We start from the raw sequence: 16773 nt of genomic DNA, 5'->3' as shown, positions 1-16773 counted from the left end.
GTGCTGTGGTCTGAACGTCAGGGTCCCAAAATTCATCTGCTGAAATCCTAACCTCCGAGGTGATGGTATCAGGAGAGGGGGTGTTGGAGAGGTGACTCCAAAACGGGCTTAGTGCCCTTAGAAAAGAGGCCCCCGGGAGCTCCCTCAGCCCTGCCCACGTGAGGACACACGAGAAGCGTGTGACCAGGAAAGGGGCCCTCACCCGACCCCGCGGCACCTGACCGCCCACTGCCAGACCCGCCACCAGCCAGCAGTATGTTTCTGTTGTTTATCAACTGCAGGCGGGTACAGGGGGCCTCTCCCAAGGCACGGAAGGCCTAACCTCCCTTGAGCAAGAAAGAATTGTCTAGCAGACTGCGGTGGACTCCAAACACAACTCTCCCCCGGCCTCCGGGTGGCCAGCTCACCCTGCAAATTTGGGCTTATCAGGCCTCCGTTATCGCGGGTCATTCCTTGAAGTACATTTCTCTCTTTTTCTCTGTCTACACACACTTACATCCTGTTGATTCTGTTTCTCGGGAGAGCCCTGGCTGACACAGATGTCCTCATAGAATCCATGTGACCTTCTCTTGAGGGTGGACAGAGGACCATCCTGGGCTCTGATGTCATAGGTCTCCCGTCCAGGGGCTAAAGTTCTGTAATGAAACTGAGGTCATGGCAGCCCCAGAAAACATAGAGGGGTGGTAGGGACAGGAGCATTGGAACATGGATGAGACCCTCCTAGGAGGCCACGCTCTGGGTCCAAGCTGACTGCAAAGACGTGCTCGTGTCAGCAGCTGACGGGGCGGGGCATGGTGACGGCTGTGCCCTGGCAGCCTGGCTCCAGCTGCTGCTACCCAGTATCGGCAGGGTCCACCCTCTGTCAGCCTGCTCCTATGCAGGGGCCCAGAGCCACCCCAGTGTTACATCTTCAGCACTCTCTCAAGCATTCTACAGTCTCCCTCTAATATTTTAATCTTACCCACAAGGGTCCTTTGTGAGCCCCTGTGGTTGGCTAAATAACGACCCCAGAAAGATGTCCCTGTCCTAAATCTCAGAACCATGAATGTCACCTTACATGGCAAAAAAGGACTTGGCTGATGGGATGAGATGGAGACAGGGAGACTGGGCTGCACCATGTGTGACCTCAAAGGTCTTCATCAGGGGAGGCGGAGGGAGACCTGACCCCGTCCGGAGGAGACAGACTTGCTGCAAGCCAAGGGATGCCTGGGGCACCCGGGGCAGAAGAGGAAGGAAGGACCCTGGCCTGCAGCCCCTGGAGGAGCCCTGGTTTCAGGCATTCAGCCTCTGGGACTTGAGAGGATGCGTTTCTGTTGTTTTAAGCCCCAATTTTGTGGTGATGGGGTCTTCATCTTGATAGTCACCCAGGTGGGCTTCTCCCCTACCCCCACAGCCTGAGAAACAGTCGCGGTGAGGGGAGAGAGGAAAATCTTGCCTCAGCCACAGGGAGCCTCCAAGGGCCGTTCTGCCTGCTCCTTTGTCTTGAAAGCCCCTGTATTTGTAACCCAGACGCCAGTGTCAGTGCGAATGCACTGTGTGCATTACCTCGTAGTAACCACAGACTAACTTAGCTGCTTTAGGAGGAAGATGTTGGAACTGTCCTCGATTCACAAATGGGAAAACAAAAGGCACAGAGGCATTAAGTAACTTGCCTGTCATCACATGGCTCCTGAGGAGCGGAGCTGGGATCTGACCCAGCACGCACTTGCCAGTCTGAGGTTTCTGGGGCTGGTCTTGGGCCCACTCTGGGAGCGGCTCCCTCCCCCACCGCCCCAGGATGTCCCAGCCCAGCCCAGCTGCATTCCCAACCACTTCCCTGCTTGCTCAACAAACAGCCGGTTCCTTGGGCCCACAGTCCCCACTCTTGGATGGGGCTGGCTGCAGCACTTGGCCGTCGGAGGACTGGGCCAGTACTGCTGCCCAGGAACCAGAGCCTGGCCCCTCCCCCAGAGCGCCCACCAGCTCGAGGGCCCACCGCTCTCCCTTCTGTGCTACAGTGGGGCAGCGCCCCGGCTTCACTGAAGGGCAGCACTCTGGACACCGACTGGTCACCTTCCCTTCGCCCTCCACGTGAGCGGGCACACTCTCTGAAGGAGACTTTAACCGAGGGGGACTCCCCAGCCCCCAGGACTGTGCCTCTCCAATAACCCGAGGTTGCGTGTGAGAGCCACCCTTCCTGCTCCCCATCCCGGTGGGTAGAGTGGGGAGCCTCGTGGGAGCGGGGGTGGGGTGGGGTGCAACCCAGACGTCAGCCAATCGGTGCAGCGCAGCCCTCCGCCTGTCCAATCAGAGAGAACCCGGGGTCCGCGGGAGGGACTGGACCCGCCCCAGCACGCCCTTCCTCCTCGCCTGTGAGCAATGCGAGGGGCTGGTCCTCCCGCAACGCAAACACGGTCCTCCTCTGCCAGCTGCGGGGGAGAGGATCTAAGGCCACCGATATCACTATCACCCCCTCCTCTAGCGCCCCCCCCCCCGCTCTAATACTTGCTAATTACATTCGTTCAAGACAAAGCATTGGTTTTCTGGCTCTGGGAACGGGGAGCTTCCTGAGACCCGCTCTGTGATTTATGTCCACACCAGGCTCTCCTAGCCAAGTCTTCCTCCCGTTCCCCATCTCCCACCCCCTTTATCACGTCCCCTCTCCCCAAGTTGAGACTGTGCCCTCACTGGACACTCGAACAGGAGCCCTGGCCGGAAACCCCTGTCCCTCTCCACCCTGCCCCTCACTGAAAGGGAGGGCAGACCCCGCTTGGCCTCTTTGAATGCCCACTGCTCAATCCCCCAGCCTGACCGTGGAGGAGTGAAGCCCCTGGGATCTAGAACTGCATGCCCACCTACCCCTCTGGTCACCTGCAGCCCCGCCCTTCCTGTTCATCACCCTCAGAAGCATCCCCAGCTCCCAGCTTATCCTTTCTGCTTCTTTGTCTTGTTTGTTCTTGTCCTCACAGAAATGTTCATTTCTACCAGGCAGAGATTCTCTTATTTTAACCTTTTATCCTTAGTGTTTTGCACAGGACACAGTGGGTGTGCATTAAATATTTGTTGAAAGAATGACAGCATGCAGGAGGTGGCTGGGAACAGGGGAGCTCCCCTTGGCTCTGCCCTTACTTTACACCCTAGCTCTCCCCCTCCCAGAGGCCGACCTCAGCATCCCCCTCAGCCTGGGCAGTGGGACACACCTCTCCTGCCTGCTCCACCCGACAGGAGTCTTCAGACCTGAGGTGCGGTGTCTGGGAGCCCAGGCCCTTCCAGGGGCAGCCTTTGCAGGGAGGGCACCCTATTTCCCCATGGCTCCACCCTGTCACCTCGTTGTCACCTACCTGGCGGTGTGGGAGGGGAGAAGGGGAGCCCTGACTGACTTGGGCCTCGCAGAGAGGAGGCCCAGTGGACTGGAAGGGGTGGGAGGGAGGAAGAGTATGGCACGTTTGCCCTTTGATCTGAGGCTCAAAAAAGTTTTTTCCAGGCCAGAAAACGAGAGTGCCAAGTCCCACAAGCTTGGAGGAGCACACACGAACTGGTTTCCACGCGTGGGCTTCTTCGAGCCTTTAATACGCAAAAATGCTGCGGCGGGTGGCCCAGGACCCAGAAGGGATGAGGGAGCAAAGGTAGGGGTGGAGATCTAGGGCTGGCTGGGAAGGGGAGCCGGCCTGCCCGCCTTCCCGCCTTCCCGCCTTCCTTTCTCACATTCATCCATCCCCAGACAGCCGTGGGGCTCTGGCCTCACCGAGGGCCAGAGGTCCTGACTCCGGTCCCGGTCCCGGTCCGGGAGGGAGAGCACTGAGCCCCGCCCCGCCTGGGGCAGAGACTCAGGACTCGGAGGCGGACAGGCGCAGGCGGAGCCGGGGCGCTTGGGGGCGCGGACGTCCTGCGGGACACTGGGGGGCAGCACGTAGCCTCCCACGGGCCCTCTCGCGGCACATCTGGCCGTCCCCCTCCCTGGGGCCTTTCCTGCCTTCAACTTCCCACGGCACCTACAGCCCGGTGGACCGGGAGCCCCCGCCCCGCGCCCCTCAGGGCCCGACTGGCACCCTCTCGTGGGAAGGGCTGAAGGTTTTGGAGTCAGCGTCCAAGTTTCGGTTCCAGCGCGCCCCGCCTGCGGCCCAGGCCGCGGGAGGAACCGGGCCGGGGGCGGGGCCGGGGGCGGGGCCGGGGCCGGGATCGGGCCGGCGCTCAGCCCCCACCAGCTCCGCGCCCAGAGCCTCCGAGGCGCGGCGGGAGCGCGGTGGCTACTGCCTCCGGCGCTCCGAGGGCTCCCGCGGCCCGAGGGCTCTCCTGTTCCTAGTTCTCCCGCGGCCCGAGATCAGCGCTGCCCGAGGTCGCCGCCCCCACCATGCCGCTGAGAGGGTGAGCGGGCGAGCGGACGCGCCCGGGGGTTGCGGGGGGCTGAGCGGCGGCGCCGGGTCGGGAGCGGCGCCCCGAGCCTAGGGCCACCCTCCTGGCCGCGCCGCTGGGGCGCCGGGCGCGGGGAGCATCGGGCGCATCCGGCGGGGCCGCGGGAGGCGCGGCCACCTGCGGGAGGAGGTGTCGGCCCAGGGTCGGCGCGGGGAGAGCGGCGGGGACCGGGCGACGGCAGCGCGCGGGCGAGCTGGGGGCGGGTCCCTGCTGAGGGTGGGAAAGCAGCTGGAAGGAGAGGAGACAGCGACCCACGCTCACTTCCTTCCCCCGCCCCCGCCCCCAGCGAGTCGCCCAGAAGAACCAAGGGGGTGACCAGGCTGTGTCAAGGGCATTCTTACTCACTTCGAATGCCAGCCGGTGCCCACCGATTGCTGACATCCCTCCCCCTTCGCCCAGCGCCTGGGATTCCCCCTCCTGCTTCAGCAAAGGCAAACGGGGAGGCTCAGGCTCCTGGTCTCCCGCCAGATGAGGAGGTGGATGACAACTTTGCTCCCAGCTTTTGGCCACAAGGCCCCTTCAGGGACGCTGTAGGGTTGGCAGCCGGTGCCCCTCCTTGGTGAGCTGGTGAGGTTCCCCATCCTCAGGTGTCCCCACCCTCACAGCCCAGAAGCCTGCTCAGCCCCGGGTCCCACCGCCCAGTCTCTCCAGTTAGAAGTGCAGGTAAAGACTATTCCTGCAAGAAAGGAAAGTAAAGTGCTGGCATGTCACAGCTGTCCTTCGCCACCCACGCCCCAGAGCAGGTGGCCCTGCCTGTGCTTTGTCCCCTCTGACCCAGGGAGGAAGGGGCCGGGGCCTGGGCAGGGTGGTGACAGGTGGGGCAGGGGACACCGCATTCTGGGAGGCCTGCAGGCAGGGCTGGTTAGGCTGAGGCGTGCAAGTTTCAGAGGCTCCCAGACTGAAGGCTCCAGGACCCTGGGGGCGGGGAGAGGGGCTTGCTGGCCCCATTGCCAAGCTGCCCACCAGCTTGGGCAGAGCCACCAGATCTGGTTTCAGATTGATCCTATTCCTTTGGAAGATTGTCCTGCAGCTCACCAGACCCTGCCAGGGGCGATGGGATGGGATGGGGGAGCATCTTACGTCCCCTCTACCTCTCAGATTTTAAATGATGCTCTTGCTGTCAGCACCTCAACAGTGGGTTTTTTCTGATTTTATCCAGCATCCTGGACTCCATCCCTGCAAGGCCAGGCCACCGAGGGGTTGGTGACTCCTCTCAGTGCCCTTTAGCACTCTCACTATCGCTCTGAGGGGAGTTTGTCAACATAGGAGCTGGTCCCTTGCAGGGGTCGCCAGCCCCGTGGGACTTCCCGTGCTGGGCAGGGAGTGGTGGTCCTAGTTCCTCTCCCTGAATCCCTGGATGCCCGGGGAGCCTCGGCTGATGCGCTGGCTGGCTGTGGAGGTAACCCCGTTTCCATGATGGGTGGAACCATCTCCTGCTCCCATTTGGAAGAAGTGGGCCTCACCTGCCTTTTGGGTTGTTTTTTTTTCCAGTCCTGAGCTGCTCCTGCTGCTACTCTGCGGCCTGCGAGCCGGTAAGTGCGGTCGCTGCTCTTACGGGAGATTTCCAATCCCTTCAGTGCTGAGCAGTGAGGTCCGTGGGGTGCAGGCCTCCCCACTGCCCTTCTTGCTTTTCCAGGGGCCCTTTTGAGAAAGCTGGGCCCCAAGACCAGAGTCATGTGTGGGATTGAAAGCCACAGAGGGGAGCGCTCCTACGGACTCTGTGGTTTTTGTTCTGTTTCGTGTCTGAAGTAGAGTGCAGTTCCTCCCCAGTGATTTAGAACCTCCACTTCCAGAGGAGCCAGGAGCCAGGCAGCCTGCTTCTCCAGCCCCTTCACTCCCCAAAGCCACCAGCTTCCAGAAGAGCATAGAACAGGGATGTGGCACCACAGCTGAGACCAAGGCCTTGACCAGCTTTCCAGCCCATGGGTGATGGGTCAGGGGACATGGTCACTTTCCCTGCGGGCATTCAAGTGGTCATAACAGGCCACCAAACCTCACTGGGCCTTCTCCAATGCAGTGCAGGCTGCATTCGAATGTTGTTGAGAAGCTGCTGTTTTCTTTTAAAATGTCTGAATTTTTTTGAACCCTTTTTATTTTGAATTCATTATAAAGTCCCAAGAAGTAGCAGAAACAGTGGAAAGTAGCCCTAGGTTCCCACATCCCTGCTTCTCCCAGTGTTGGCATCCCATGCCAGGGCAGAGAACTGACACTGGGCAGGACGTTGGAGCAGCTTGCAGCAGATGTCCAAAGTTTTAAAATAGCATGGCTTTCCTATGTGCATCTTCTATACGCATTCCTTTCCTAGTGAGATGAGTCAGAATTGGTGTTTGAGTCTTGCAGCCCAGAGGCTCCCCTCCCCCCGACAGTGTGACTCTGAAGCCAGGAGTCACCTGTGGAAGATGGATTTTGTACTTTCTGGATCATTGCAGAGATTCAGGAACAGGAGGTCAGAGCAATGGTGGGCAGCGACGTCCAGCTCAGCTGTGTCTACCCTGAAGGAAACAGCTTCGATTTAAATGACCTTTATGTTTACTGGCAAATCCCGGACAAACCAAATACCTACTCCGTGGTGACTTACTACCTCTCCGGGAACAACTCCGCTGGCCACAGCGACAACCACTACAAGGGCCGGGCCCAGCTGTCCCTGGACAGCATGAAGCGGGGTGACTTCTCTCTCCACCTGCGCAATATCACCCCCCAGGACGAACAGAAATTTAACTGCCTGGTGTTTCGGAAATCCTTAGAATTAAAAAAGATTTTGGAAGTTGTGGTCACGCTGCACGTGGCAGGTAAGAGCACGGAAGGGGCAGAGCTGATTTCACCGCCGCCGCATGTCCCTGAAGAAGTACCAGTAAGACCCATTTTCTGTAGGCCGCTCAGCTGTGTCTTCCCGTAAAGAGCACCCCCATGCCTGTGGCGGGCGCCTGTTTACCCGCGCAAAGCCGAAGTGGCTGGAAGACCATTCGGCTCATGAGGAGGTTCTCCGTGAGCTGCTTTCGCACGCGGCCCCCAATCTCACTGCCTTTGCCTTGAGCTCTCCAGCTCAACTCCCACTAGATTTTTTTAATGAAATGAAGAGGGAGGACTATAAGGCACTAAATGAGATCAGAATTTAGGAATACAGTTAGAGCCTCTCCTCGGAGTTGCTCAGGGCATAGTTCTGGGGAGACGGGCTGTGTCTGTTTCAGGTGAACTGCCAGCTCTCTGTCACTGGACTCCAGGGAGGCCAACCTCCTTGGGGCAGGAAGTGGGTGCCAGTCACCGCCTGCTGGGCTCAGCAGCGCCCCCGTGGGCGGGAAGGTCGACTCTTGGGCAGAGCAGGACCTGTGCGGCTCCCCAGACCGAGTGGCCTTGGTCCCCTACTCCTCCGGGGTCAGGGTGTGACTGCCGCCTCCCTCTAACCCGGCCCTGGGCGCCATGCACCCCTCCGCTTCTGACCCTCAGCCCGTTTTCCTTCTTGGCAGCGAACTACAGCATGCCTGTGGTCAGCGGCCCGTCCCAGGATGAGGAGTTCACCCTCACGTGCACGTCCACAAATGGCTACCCGAGGCCGAACGTGTACTGGATCAACAGGACAGACAACAGCCTGCTGGACCTGGCCCTGCAGAACAGCACCGTGTCCTTGAACGAGCGGGGCCTGTATGACGTGGTCAGCATCCTGAGGCTCGGGCGGACGCCCAGCGTGAACGTGGGCTGCTGCATAGAGAACGTGCTGCTGCACCAGAACCTGACCGTCAGCAGCTGGACAGGTAGGGTCCCCCGGGTCTGCACGCTGACCCCTGCCCGAGGCTGTGGGCTGGGAATGGCTTGGGGGGCTCTCCCCAGGCAGAAGACAAAAGCCCTCGCAGGCTGGCTCGGTGGCAGCAAGAGAAAGGGGGCTTGAAATGGGGAGGAGGTGGGAGGCAGGCGTTACCGCGGCGACTGAGGGCAGGAAACTGTTGGGCACTCAGGGCACTTAATCCTCACTCTCGGGGCTCAGTTTTGGTGACCCATCTCACAGGTGAGGGACTGAGGCTCTGAAAGGTCATGTATCATTTCAGAAGTCACAGAACGAGGCAGGAACAGCATCAGGGTGGAAGCCACCCCCTGCACAGCCCCCCGCTCCAAAGAACCTGGGAGCCCCCACCCCCGTGTTGGGGTCCGGCTGGGCCTGACTGCTGGCCCAGGCCTCCCCATGGAAGGGTGCAGGCGGGTGACTCCCTCGGAGAAGCCACAGGCTCTCAGTGTGTCCCTGTCACCAGTGTTGAGTTGATGGGGGCGGGGTTCCAGGAAGAGCAGAAGAGCTGCAGGATGGGGCCCATGGGCCTGCCTCCTGCAGGAGGAAGACAGGGAGCTATCAGGACCTGCCACAAACCTGCAGGGCCCAGTGCAGCATGGAAAGACACACAGAAATCCTTGTCCAGAAACTGTCAGAATTCACGGTGGTGATGGCATCGCATCTCACCAAGTGCAGCCCCGCAGCCTACCCACGGCACATGCCAGGACGCACCCCAGCTGCCGGCAACTCCTGCAGCCAGGCACTCTCTTTCCTGGAATGTGGGTGCAGCCCTGTGGCTCAGCAGTCACGGTCTTTGGGCTGCACCAAAGCCCGCCTCTGACCTCTGCCTCCCAGCGGAGCAGCCAGGCGGCAAGGGAAGGGGACCGGGAGGCTCTTCTGGGGCTGTGGTCTTGGCCCCGCTGCTCTGTGGGATAACTGGGAAGCCTGTCAACCCACCCCTGGGCCCAGAGCCTCTGAATCGGCACCTCTGGGCTGTCTGGGCATCAGGACACGTGGAGAAGCTTCTAGATGGTTCTAAAGTGCCTGGAAGGCCTAGCCACTGTCTGGCTCGTGGCTTCTCCAGGTTTGGAGAAACACGGGGCATTTGAAACAAGCTGCCTGAGGAAGCTGTTGCTTGTCTGCCCGTGAGAACCACGCTCCAAGGGGCCAAGTACTTGGACATTAGGACAGGAGGACTGGCTCCCTCGTGCGCTGCCAGAGAGACGTGAGACAGCACAGCGCTGTGGGAAACTGCTGATTCCTTAGAAAGCTAAGCAGAGGTAGCACGTGGCCCAGCAATCTCACTCCTAAGTGTGAACCCAAGAGCACTGGAAACGAGACTCAGACAAACGCTTGTACATGAATGCTCACTGAAGCTTGTTCTCAGTAACCAAAAGGTGGGAACAACGCGAGTGTCCAGGGATGGATGAAGGGATGGACACAGCGTGTCCACCCACACAGTGGAGTCTAAGCCACGAAAAGGTGTGAGGCACAGGCCACATAGCAGGGTGGACAAACCATGAAAACGTGATACTCAGTGAGAGAAGCCAGACACAAAGGCCACACGGTGTGTGATTCCATTTCTGTGAAATGTCCAGAACAGGGAAATCCAAACAGGCAGAAAGTAGCTTGGAGTCCCCGGGGGAGGGGGAGGGGCTGCTGGCGGGCAGGGGCTTTCCCTTTGGGGCGGTGAAAAAGTTCCAGAGTTAGATAATGGTATGGCCACGCGACCTCATGAGTGTACTAAATGCCACCCAACTGTTCACTTTAAAATGGTTAATTTTATGTTCTGTGAATTTCACTGTGATTTTTTTAAAGCCAGCGATTAAGCGAGAAAAAAATTAATTAATTTGATTACATTTAGGAAGCCAGGAAGGCTCCGCTTCCTGCCATGCCCCTCCCCAGGTGTGGGGCTTTAGGTGGGCTCCAAATACAGGTCACACAGGTAGGGGAGGAGGGTGACACCCCAGGGAGAGACGAGGGCCCATCGGAGAGAGAAAGCCCTTCTCTCCATCAGCCTCGTAGCTTAAGAGTCACAGAACGCCAGCAGGAAGCCCGCTAGGTCAGCACTCCCCTTAGCGCTGGCTTCTTCAGGTGGAGACACCCCCTTTTCCTGGTGGCCCTAAGTCGGGGGTTACTCTCCTTTCTTGTAGGAATGTTCACCGGAACCAAGGACAGCTTCACGGAGAACCCAGCCGATGGCACCCGCGAGTGGGGAGGCGGGGCGGTTCCCAGCATCCTGGCCGTGCTGGCCGTGGTCGTGGCTGTGGCCACTGGCTGGCTGTGCAGGAGCAGGTGCCCCAGCCGGAGCTACGCAGGTATCCGAGGGGCCTGCGCTGTAGGCGGCGAGCATTTATTTCGTCGGGGTAGGGGCGGCCCTTTTCCAGGACCTGCTCAAGCTCTGCAAGGCGTTCTTTCACGGGAGGCATGGTTTCCCGTGGTACCGCGCGTGCGCGCGGCCACGCCGACGCTTCTGGGTGTGCGTCCCCAGTCCCCACGACCCTGGCTCGGCGGGCAGGCGCCCAGGTTTGGGGAGGGTACGCGGCCCCTGAGTACAGAGATCAGGACCCAGGGCATCTGTGGACACTGAGCCGCTGGGATCCCTTCAAGGCGGTCTGTTGGATTCTGGCCAAACACAAAGACGGATCCAGAAAGTATGGGTACTGACCATGCTAAACAAGGAAGCAGAGCTCATGGTGGGGAGCAGAAAAATCCAGAACGTGGACCCTGGGACCACCCAGATGTCAACAAGAGGGCCTGCCGTGCTGGCCCGGGCCCGGCCCGGGCCTGTTGGGGGAATGGCGGGGCCCAGCGCAGTCTCCCCAGGCCAGCCTGGCGATGGAGGTCAGCAGGCGTCCCCAGAGGTCCTGTCACTGAAGCTGGTCGCCTCCTGGACCCCCGGCAGTGGAGGACGGGGAGCTCAGCTGGACTAAGGAGTCATAGCACAGCGGGATGGGGCTTCTCCGTGCTGCCCTGCAGTTTCGGCTTGGCTGCTAATTCCATCATCCCAGCAACACTTCCCACCTCCCACAGCCCCATTGCCAACGCTGCCAGGCCGCTGAAGGCGCCCTGAGCATCTTGAAGTGCTTCTCACGCTTGCCTCTTGCCGTCCTGCCTGAGCAGGGAGCCGCTGGAGACGGCGGGGTGGGGAGGGCTGCTGGGCAGAGGCCCCTGCGGTCTTCAGTGCATTCCTTCTTCACTGCCCACCCTGAGTGTTTCTGGTTTGTTCCAACAGGTGCCCAGGCTTCGAGGCCAGAGGTGGAAGTCACCGGTGAGTTTGCCAAGAGGGAAGGAGGCCTGTGGAGGAGGTGCGGGGGGCCGGGGGGTCTGGGGGCCCGGGCAGGCTGGGCTGGCGGCTCTCCCCGTGTCCGCCTTTCAGCACGAGTGACACTCGATGGGCAGGAAGTAGGTGCTTCCAGGTCCAGAGACACAGTGGAACCCGGGGGAGGCGTGGCCCACTGGCCCTCCTGGCGTGTGGTCCTGTCTCTGGTGTACTTGCTGATGTGTGCCACGGGATTTTCCTGGACCACAACCCCAGGCGCCCCCCACCTTCTCCGTCCTCCCACCATCGTGTCCCCACCTCGGCCCACTGTGGGTTCTCCTGCGAGTCCACACCCTTTGTGCAGGCGAGCACCTCACAGTCCCGGAGCAAAGACCAGTGAGACGCTCGCCCCAATTTGGGAAAATATTCACACACAGGGTCTTCAGTTTGGGCTTCCCACCAGCACATGCCGTGGGCTGTGAGGGTCTCCGTAGTCCGACTGGCGGGCTCCACACCTTAGACAAGTGGCCGCACCTCCCAGAGCCCTGCTTCCCCACCTGTGAGAAGGGCCGTCAGGGGAGGGTGGGCCCAGGGCGCACACAGCCCAGCCAGTGGCACCTGCACACCTGTTCACCCAGGTGAGTCCGAGTCACATGGCCGCCTGGTGCTGCAGCAGATTCACTTGTCCCTGCAGCCAGTTTCAGACAACCCCGGAACACAGCTTACCAAAAAATTAGGGCCTGCCTGACCTTAGAGTCACAGGAAGCGCTTTGTGTGCAGGCGTCTCCAGTCCCTCTGTTTTCACCAACCTGAGTCCTGAGATCAGCCTCTGCCTCCAAAGTGAAAGTCAGCTGACTTGCCACCCACGCCCTCTCCCTCTTTCCTCCCAAGAGCACGTGTGACAAGAGTGGAGCCCCAGGCCTGGACAGGGCCCCGGGAGAGGCCCAGCAGGGACGTCGGACGGCAGCTTGGGAAGTGACTCTGGCCGGCTGGGCAGAGGGGACTGTCTGCGCCGTTAGCACTGGGATGCACGGACGTGGAGCCCCCCGGCTTTGGGGGGACAGGCAGGGCTTTCCCTGGAAGGACCACACGGACCCCAGGAGCACGTGTTGCGCGCTTCCCTGATCCCAGCGGGCGGCCTTTTCCCAAGGCCAGCAGCTCTGGGTACGCGGACCCCCGAGTAAGTGGGCTCCCTCCTTCACTGCCAAACCGAATGAGAAGGGCTGTGACGGCTCCTTCCCACCCTCGGCCCCCCAGAGCCCGCAGCTCTTCTCAACACCCTGGACTCGCGCTGTGGGACCAGTGTCCAAGGCCGGAGGAAGGGCATCTGGTTCAGAAAGAGGCAAGAGGACGCCTGCCCTCATCTGGGGTGACCTCGGCTGGGATGGTCAGTCCTGCTGCAGTGGCCTGCTCGCTGGCTCCGCTGTTCAGGCTCGTGCCCCACCTCCGCCTTGAAGGCACAGGGCCCTGGAGTCTGTCACGTGGGACCTAAAGCAGGAAGTGGTGGACACTGAAGACTGCCCGGAATCCATGTTCTTCTAGGGCATTTGCACCGGGAAGAAAACCCGACCTCTTTTGTTTTGGTCAAAAGCTAGGTTTTCCTCCTCAAAAGCACAACGAAATTTTTCAATGTCTGTGCTGGGCTGTGCAGCCATCTGTGCTGGGGACGTCCCGGGGGGACGCACCTGGAGAGGCAGGAGCCCAGCCTGGGCGGGGCTGAGGCTCGTGTTTCCAGCGGACACTGGCCTGGACAGGTGGTCATCGTGGTCCTTCAGAATGGGGCTGTTCTCCTGGCACTTGGCAGCCTTCCAAATGCAGCAGAAACTCCCTCGAAGTGTGCTGGGCGGCCTCTGCCCCCGGCCCTGTGGCCCACAGCCCCTTGCTGATCTCCCATGAGGACCTGCACAGTCTCAAGGCAAAACCTCGTCTCAAACCTTGGGCTCCTGGGAGCCCACCAGGTCCCCCAGTGACTGGAGTGGAGCAGTGGCTACGGGGGCGTGCAGCCGGGGCCTGGACCCCACCCAGACGGTTTCCATGTTGGTTCCTGGATTGAATCTAGCAGTTTGTTGTTTTTGGAAGGTTCCACAAAGGAGGCGCACCCCCCAGGAAAACAAGCCTGTTTTGCCCCTGGTCGCTCAGCACCGAAGGGCAGGGTGTGGGAGGCCTGCATTTCCCAGACTCGCGGCAAACTTGGCGAGGCCGGCTCAGTGCAGAGCCTGAGCCAAGATGTGTTTCTGGGAACCCTTCATGAGTTTCTGCACCACAAGGCCCTCACACGGCTTTTCCACAAATGTGATGAGGACTCTACTCAGACTTTTAACATGAAAGCATTACAAGACATGCGTTGTCTTCAAAAGAGTCCCAGAAAGCTGACTCACTGGCCTCTAGAGCAAGAAGCCCAGGGGCCCTCGTGGGGTGCGGGCAGGTGGGGTGCGGGCAGGTGGGTGCGGGCAGGTGGGTGCAGGCAGGTGGGGTGCGGGCAGGTGGGTGCGGCAGGTGGGGTGCGGGCAGGTGGGTGCGGGCAGGTGGGGTGCGGGCAGGTGGGGTGCGGGCAGGTGGGTGCGGCAGGTGGGGTGCGGGCAGGTGGGGTGCGGGCAGGTGGGTGCGGGCAGGTGGGTGCGGGCAGGTGGGGTGCGGGCAGGTGGGTGCGGTCAGGTGGGGTGCGGGCAGGTGGGTGCGGCAGGTGGGGTGCGGGCAGGTGGGTGCGGGCAGGTGGGTGCGGGCAGGTGGGGTGCGGGCAGGTGGGTGCGGCAGGTGGGTGCGGGCAGGTGGGTGCGGCAGGTGGGTGCGGCAGGTGGGTGCGGCAGGTGGGGTGCGGGCCCCTCTGTCCACTGTGATGTGACGCCAGGTGCACCGAGGGGCCCGTTCCACCATCCTGCCCAGGCCTGGCCTGCGGCCTCAGCAGACCCTCAGGGCCCCTGCAGATGCTGGGGCTGGGTTCTCTGTCCAGCAGGATGGGGCAGCTGCAGGGAGACTTTCCGCTTTCCTACCAGGAGCGGTTTCCGAGTTGGGGAAGCAGTGGGGCCAGTGCTCCTGCTTCTGCCCCATTACGCCCGGGCCCGGGAGGCCGCCCAGGGGCTCTCCCACCCCGCGTTTGTGGTTTCTGCCTGGACTGGGGCTCCCAGCCAAGGCCACGCCCTCCAGGTCCCGTGCCCCGAGTTATCGTGTCCCCACTGGCTCCCAGCAGACCCTTGCTGCTCCCTCTGGGCCTCGGGGGCTGACACTGCTCTCTGCCTGCCCGGCTCCCTCGGGTCACCCTCGCCCTCTCAGCCTGGGGACGGCTGCCTGCTTCCCATGCTGTGTTGCAGACAGCATGTGAATGCCATGTTTTGATGTTTCCGGAAGCCTGATTTCTGAGAATCCAAGTTACCAGCCTGCCTTTGTCCAGTCACCTTGGTCAGCATGCAGGCAAGCTGGTCCACTCAGCTTGCGGTCAGCGACCCGGCCCTGCCGCATCGGTTCTCCCCCAGGGTGGCCCTGTCCCCCAGGGGGTGCTGGGCAAGGTATGAAGACATTTGGTGGTCAGTCTTGGGGGTTGCTGTGTCTTCTAGTGGGTGGGAGGCAAGATTCTGCTCAACGTCCCCCAGCACCCAGGACAGCCACCGCAGACGGGCGTCCTGCCCGAAGGTCAGTGGTCCCAGGGATCCCTGCAGCCACCTTCCTGAGGGAGGGCAGGGTCAGCAGAGCCACTGTCCCCGTCCCCATCTGCACTGGGCACAGGGGAGGAGACAGAGTTCTGGGCCAGCCCCAGGGAATGGCGTAGGTCAGGGGATGGCTGGGTACAAGAATCCGGGGTGCTGGCACTGCTCTGGGGTGGGGCCCCTGGCCACTCTGGCCGCTGGAGTCCTGGTCTCTGGGTGCTGTGGCTCCTGCCCCTGCTGCACGTCCTGAGCACAGTAGGTGTGCACTCAACACCCGTCAGAGAGGGAGAGCCCAGGCTGGCAGGTGGGAGGTTCGTCACCAGGGCAGGGGACAGAAGGAAGCAGCAGCCGTGTGCTTGGAGTGCCTCAGTTCTCCCTCCTGCAAGGTGAGGCGGCTGGAACCAGGTGCCTCCTCCGACCCCCACAGCTCACACACACCCCGTGACCACAGGCACCACAGCCATCCTGGGGAGGGAGGCTGTGGCTTTAGAGAACCCCCGCCTGCCCCAGCCCCAGTGCCGTGCTGCTGGGCACTGGCCAGGGCAGAGGGCCCAGGGGCTCCGGGCGGTGCTGGAGGCGCGGCAGGCACATCCCACCCGAACCTCCCTGCGAGCCCGGCTTTTCAGAAGGAGGACGTTTTCAGGGAGAAGGCAGCTTACCTGTCTGGGCTGGCTCTGCCCTTGGGGACTGACTCCCCCTCCCCCACAGCCCAGGGAAGCGGCGGCGTCCTCCTGGCCCACAGCAGTCCCACCGCCCTGACGTCAATCCCGCCAGCACCCTCCCCCGGCCCGCCCCACGGGGCCGCAGTCTGACCACAGCCTGCTGCGTCCTGAGTGGCTCCTGGGTCCCCTGAGGAGAGAGGCTCCTCTGTCGCTAGTGAACGCTTCCCCCTTTCCTTGAATCTGGGTTGATGCTGCCACGACCAGGGAGGGGCGGCCAGCTGGGGCTTCTGTGATGGCGCGGGGGCGGAGCAGCTCCATGGTGGCAGGATGGGACCTTGTCCCGGGGCCACGGGGCTTAGTGTCCGGAGTCCCGGGTGTCTCCACCACCAGAGGGTGGCCCACCGGGGGTGGGGGCCTTGAGCCCCTGCAAGACCAATATGAACAAGCTCCAACACCCAGGAGCTGTGCAGTCAGCCGCCCGAGTCAGGACCAGAACTGGGGCCACACCAGGATCAGCTCCTGAAGACCTTGATCTGGGTCTTGTGGGAGGGGGAGGTGACCAAGGAGTATCCAGGCCAAGAGCTGAGCGGGATCCTTCACCCTCCCCCACCACCTCCCTCCCCCATCTCCTTCCTGCCCCCACTGTCCTCCCTCCCCCACCCCCTTCCCTCCCCAGCGCCCTCCTTCCTTATCATCCTCCCTGGCCCAACCCCCTGCACCAGCCTTGTGGTCTGAGCACAGGCCCTGCCCTTCCCCTGGGAGTGATTCATTGCTCCTCTCTCGTGTTCTCTGGGCCTCCTGTCCCCGAGATTGCAGGTGTCCAAGTCTGCTGTGAGCAGGCCGCCCAGGAAGGGGGAGGGCACTGTCACTTCAGAGTTGGGGTTTCCCCGGCAGGGACAGGACGGGCTGTGAGGAGGGAGTGGTCCCCCAGAAGGCCCAGGTCTGTGCTCTGAGAGGCAGCTGGGTGAGTCAGGGCGCTGCTGGTTTAATGGAAGGAAGGTTGCTCAGAGAGCCTGGTTGTACACATGTGGTTCGCAATGTCCCAGATGCACTGACCCA

General features: G+C 61.6%; 1 protein-coding gene across 3 annotated transcripts; it reads left to right on the top strand.

The window, feature by feature from the left end:
• The first annotated feature begins 4198 nt into the window (after positions 1–4198).
• On the top strand, positions 4199–13751 carry ICOSLG (inducible T cell costimulator ligand). Of its 3 annotated transcripts, none has more exons than XM_031460723.2 (7): positions 4199–4344; positions 5884–5924; positions 6822–7181; positions 7857–8141; positions 10303–10467; positions 11385–11420; positions 12303–13751. In XM_031460723.2, exons 1-7 carry the CDS (start codon positions 4331–4333, stop codon positions 12311–12313), a joined length of 912 nt encoding a protein of 303 aa, XP_031316583.1. In that variant the 5' UTR covers positions 4199–4330; the 3' UTR covers positions 12314–13751. The 3 variants fall into 3 exon arrangements, with proteins under 3 accessions (XP_031316583.1, XP_031316576.1, XP_031316580.1); XM_031460716.2 differs by having other exon boundaries at positions 12192–13751; XM_031460720.2 differs by lacking the exon at positions 5884–5924 and having other exon boundaries at positions 12192–13751.
• Positions 13752–16773: the final 3022 nt, after the last annotated feature.

The sequence above is a fragment of the Camelus dromedarius genome, chromosome 2 (assembly GCF_036321535.1).
Source record: "Camelus dromedarius isolate mCamDro1 chromosome 2, mCamDro1.pat, whole genome shotgun sequence".
Lineage (NCBI taxonomy): Eukaryota > Metazoa > Chordata > Mammalia > Artiodactyla > Camelidae > Camelus > Camelus dromedarius.
Note: the sequence above shows the minus strand (reverse complement) of the source record. Positions and strands in the feature narration are given on the sequence as shown.

What these genes read in the sequence shown, in the direction of transcription:
- ICOSLG (XM_031460716.2), top strand. An exon ending in CCCCAGCCGGAGCTACGCAG is followed by an intron (nt 10,468 to 11,384) that starts GTATCCGAGGGG and finishes TTGTTCCAACAG; the next exon opens with GTGCCCAGGCTTCGAGGCCA. An exon ending in GCCAGAGGTGGAAGTCACCG is followed by an intron (nt 11,421 to 12,191) that starts GTGAGTTTGCCA and finishes CTTTGTGTGCAG; the next exon opens with GCGTCTCCAGTCCCTCTGTT.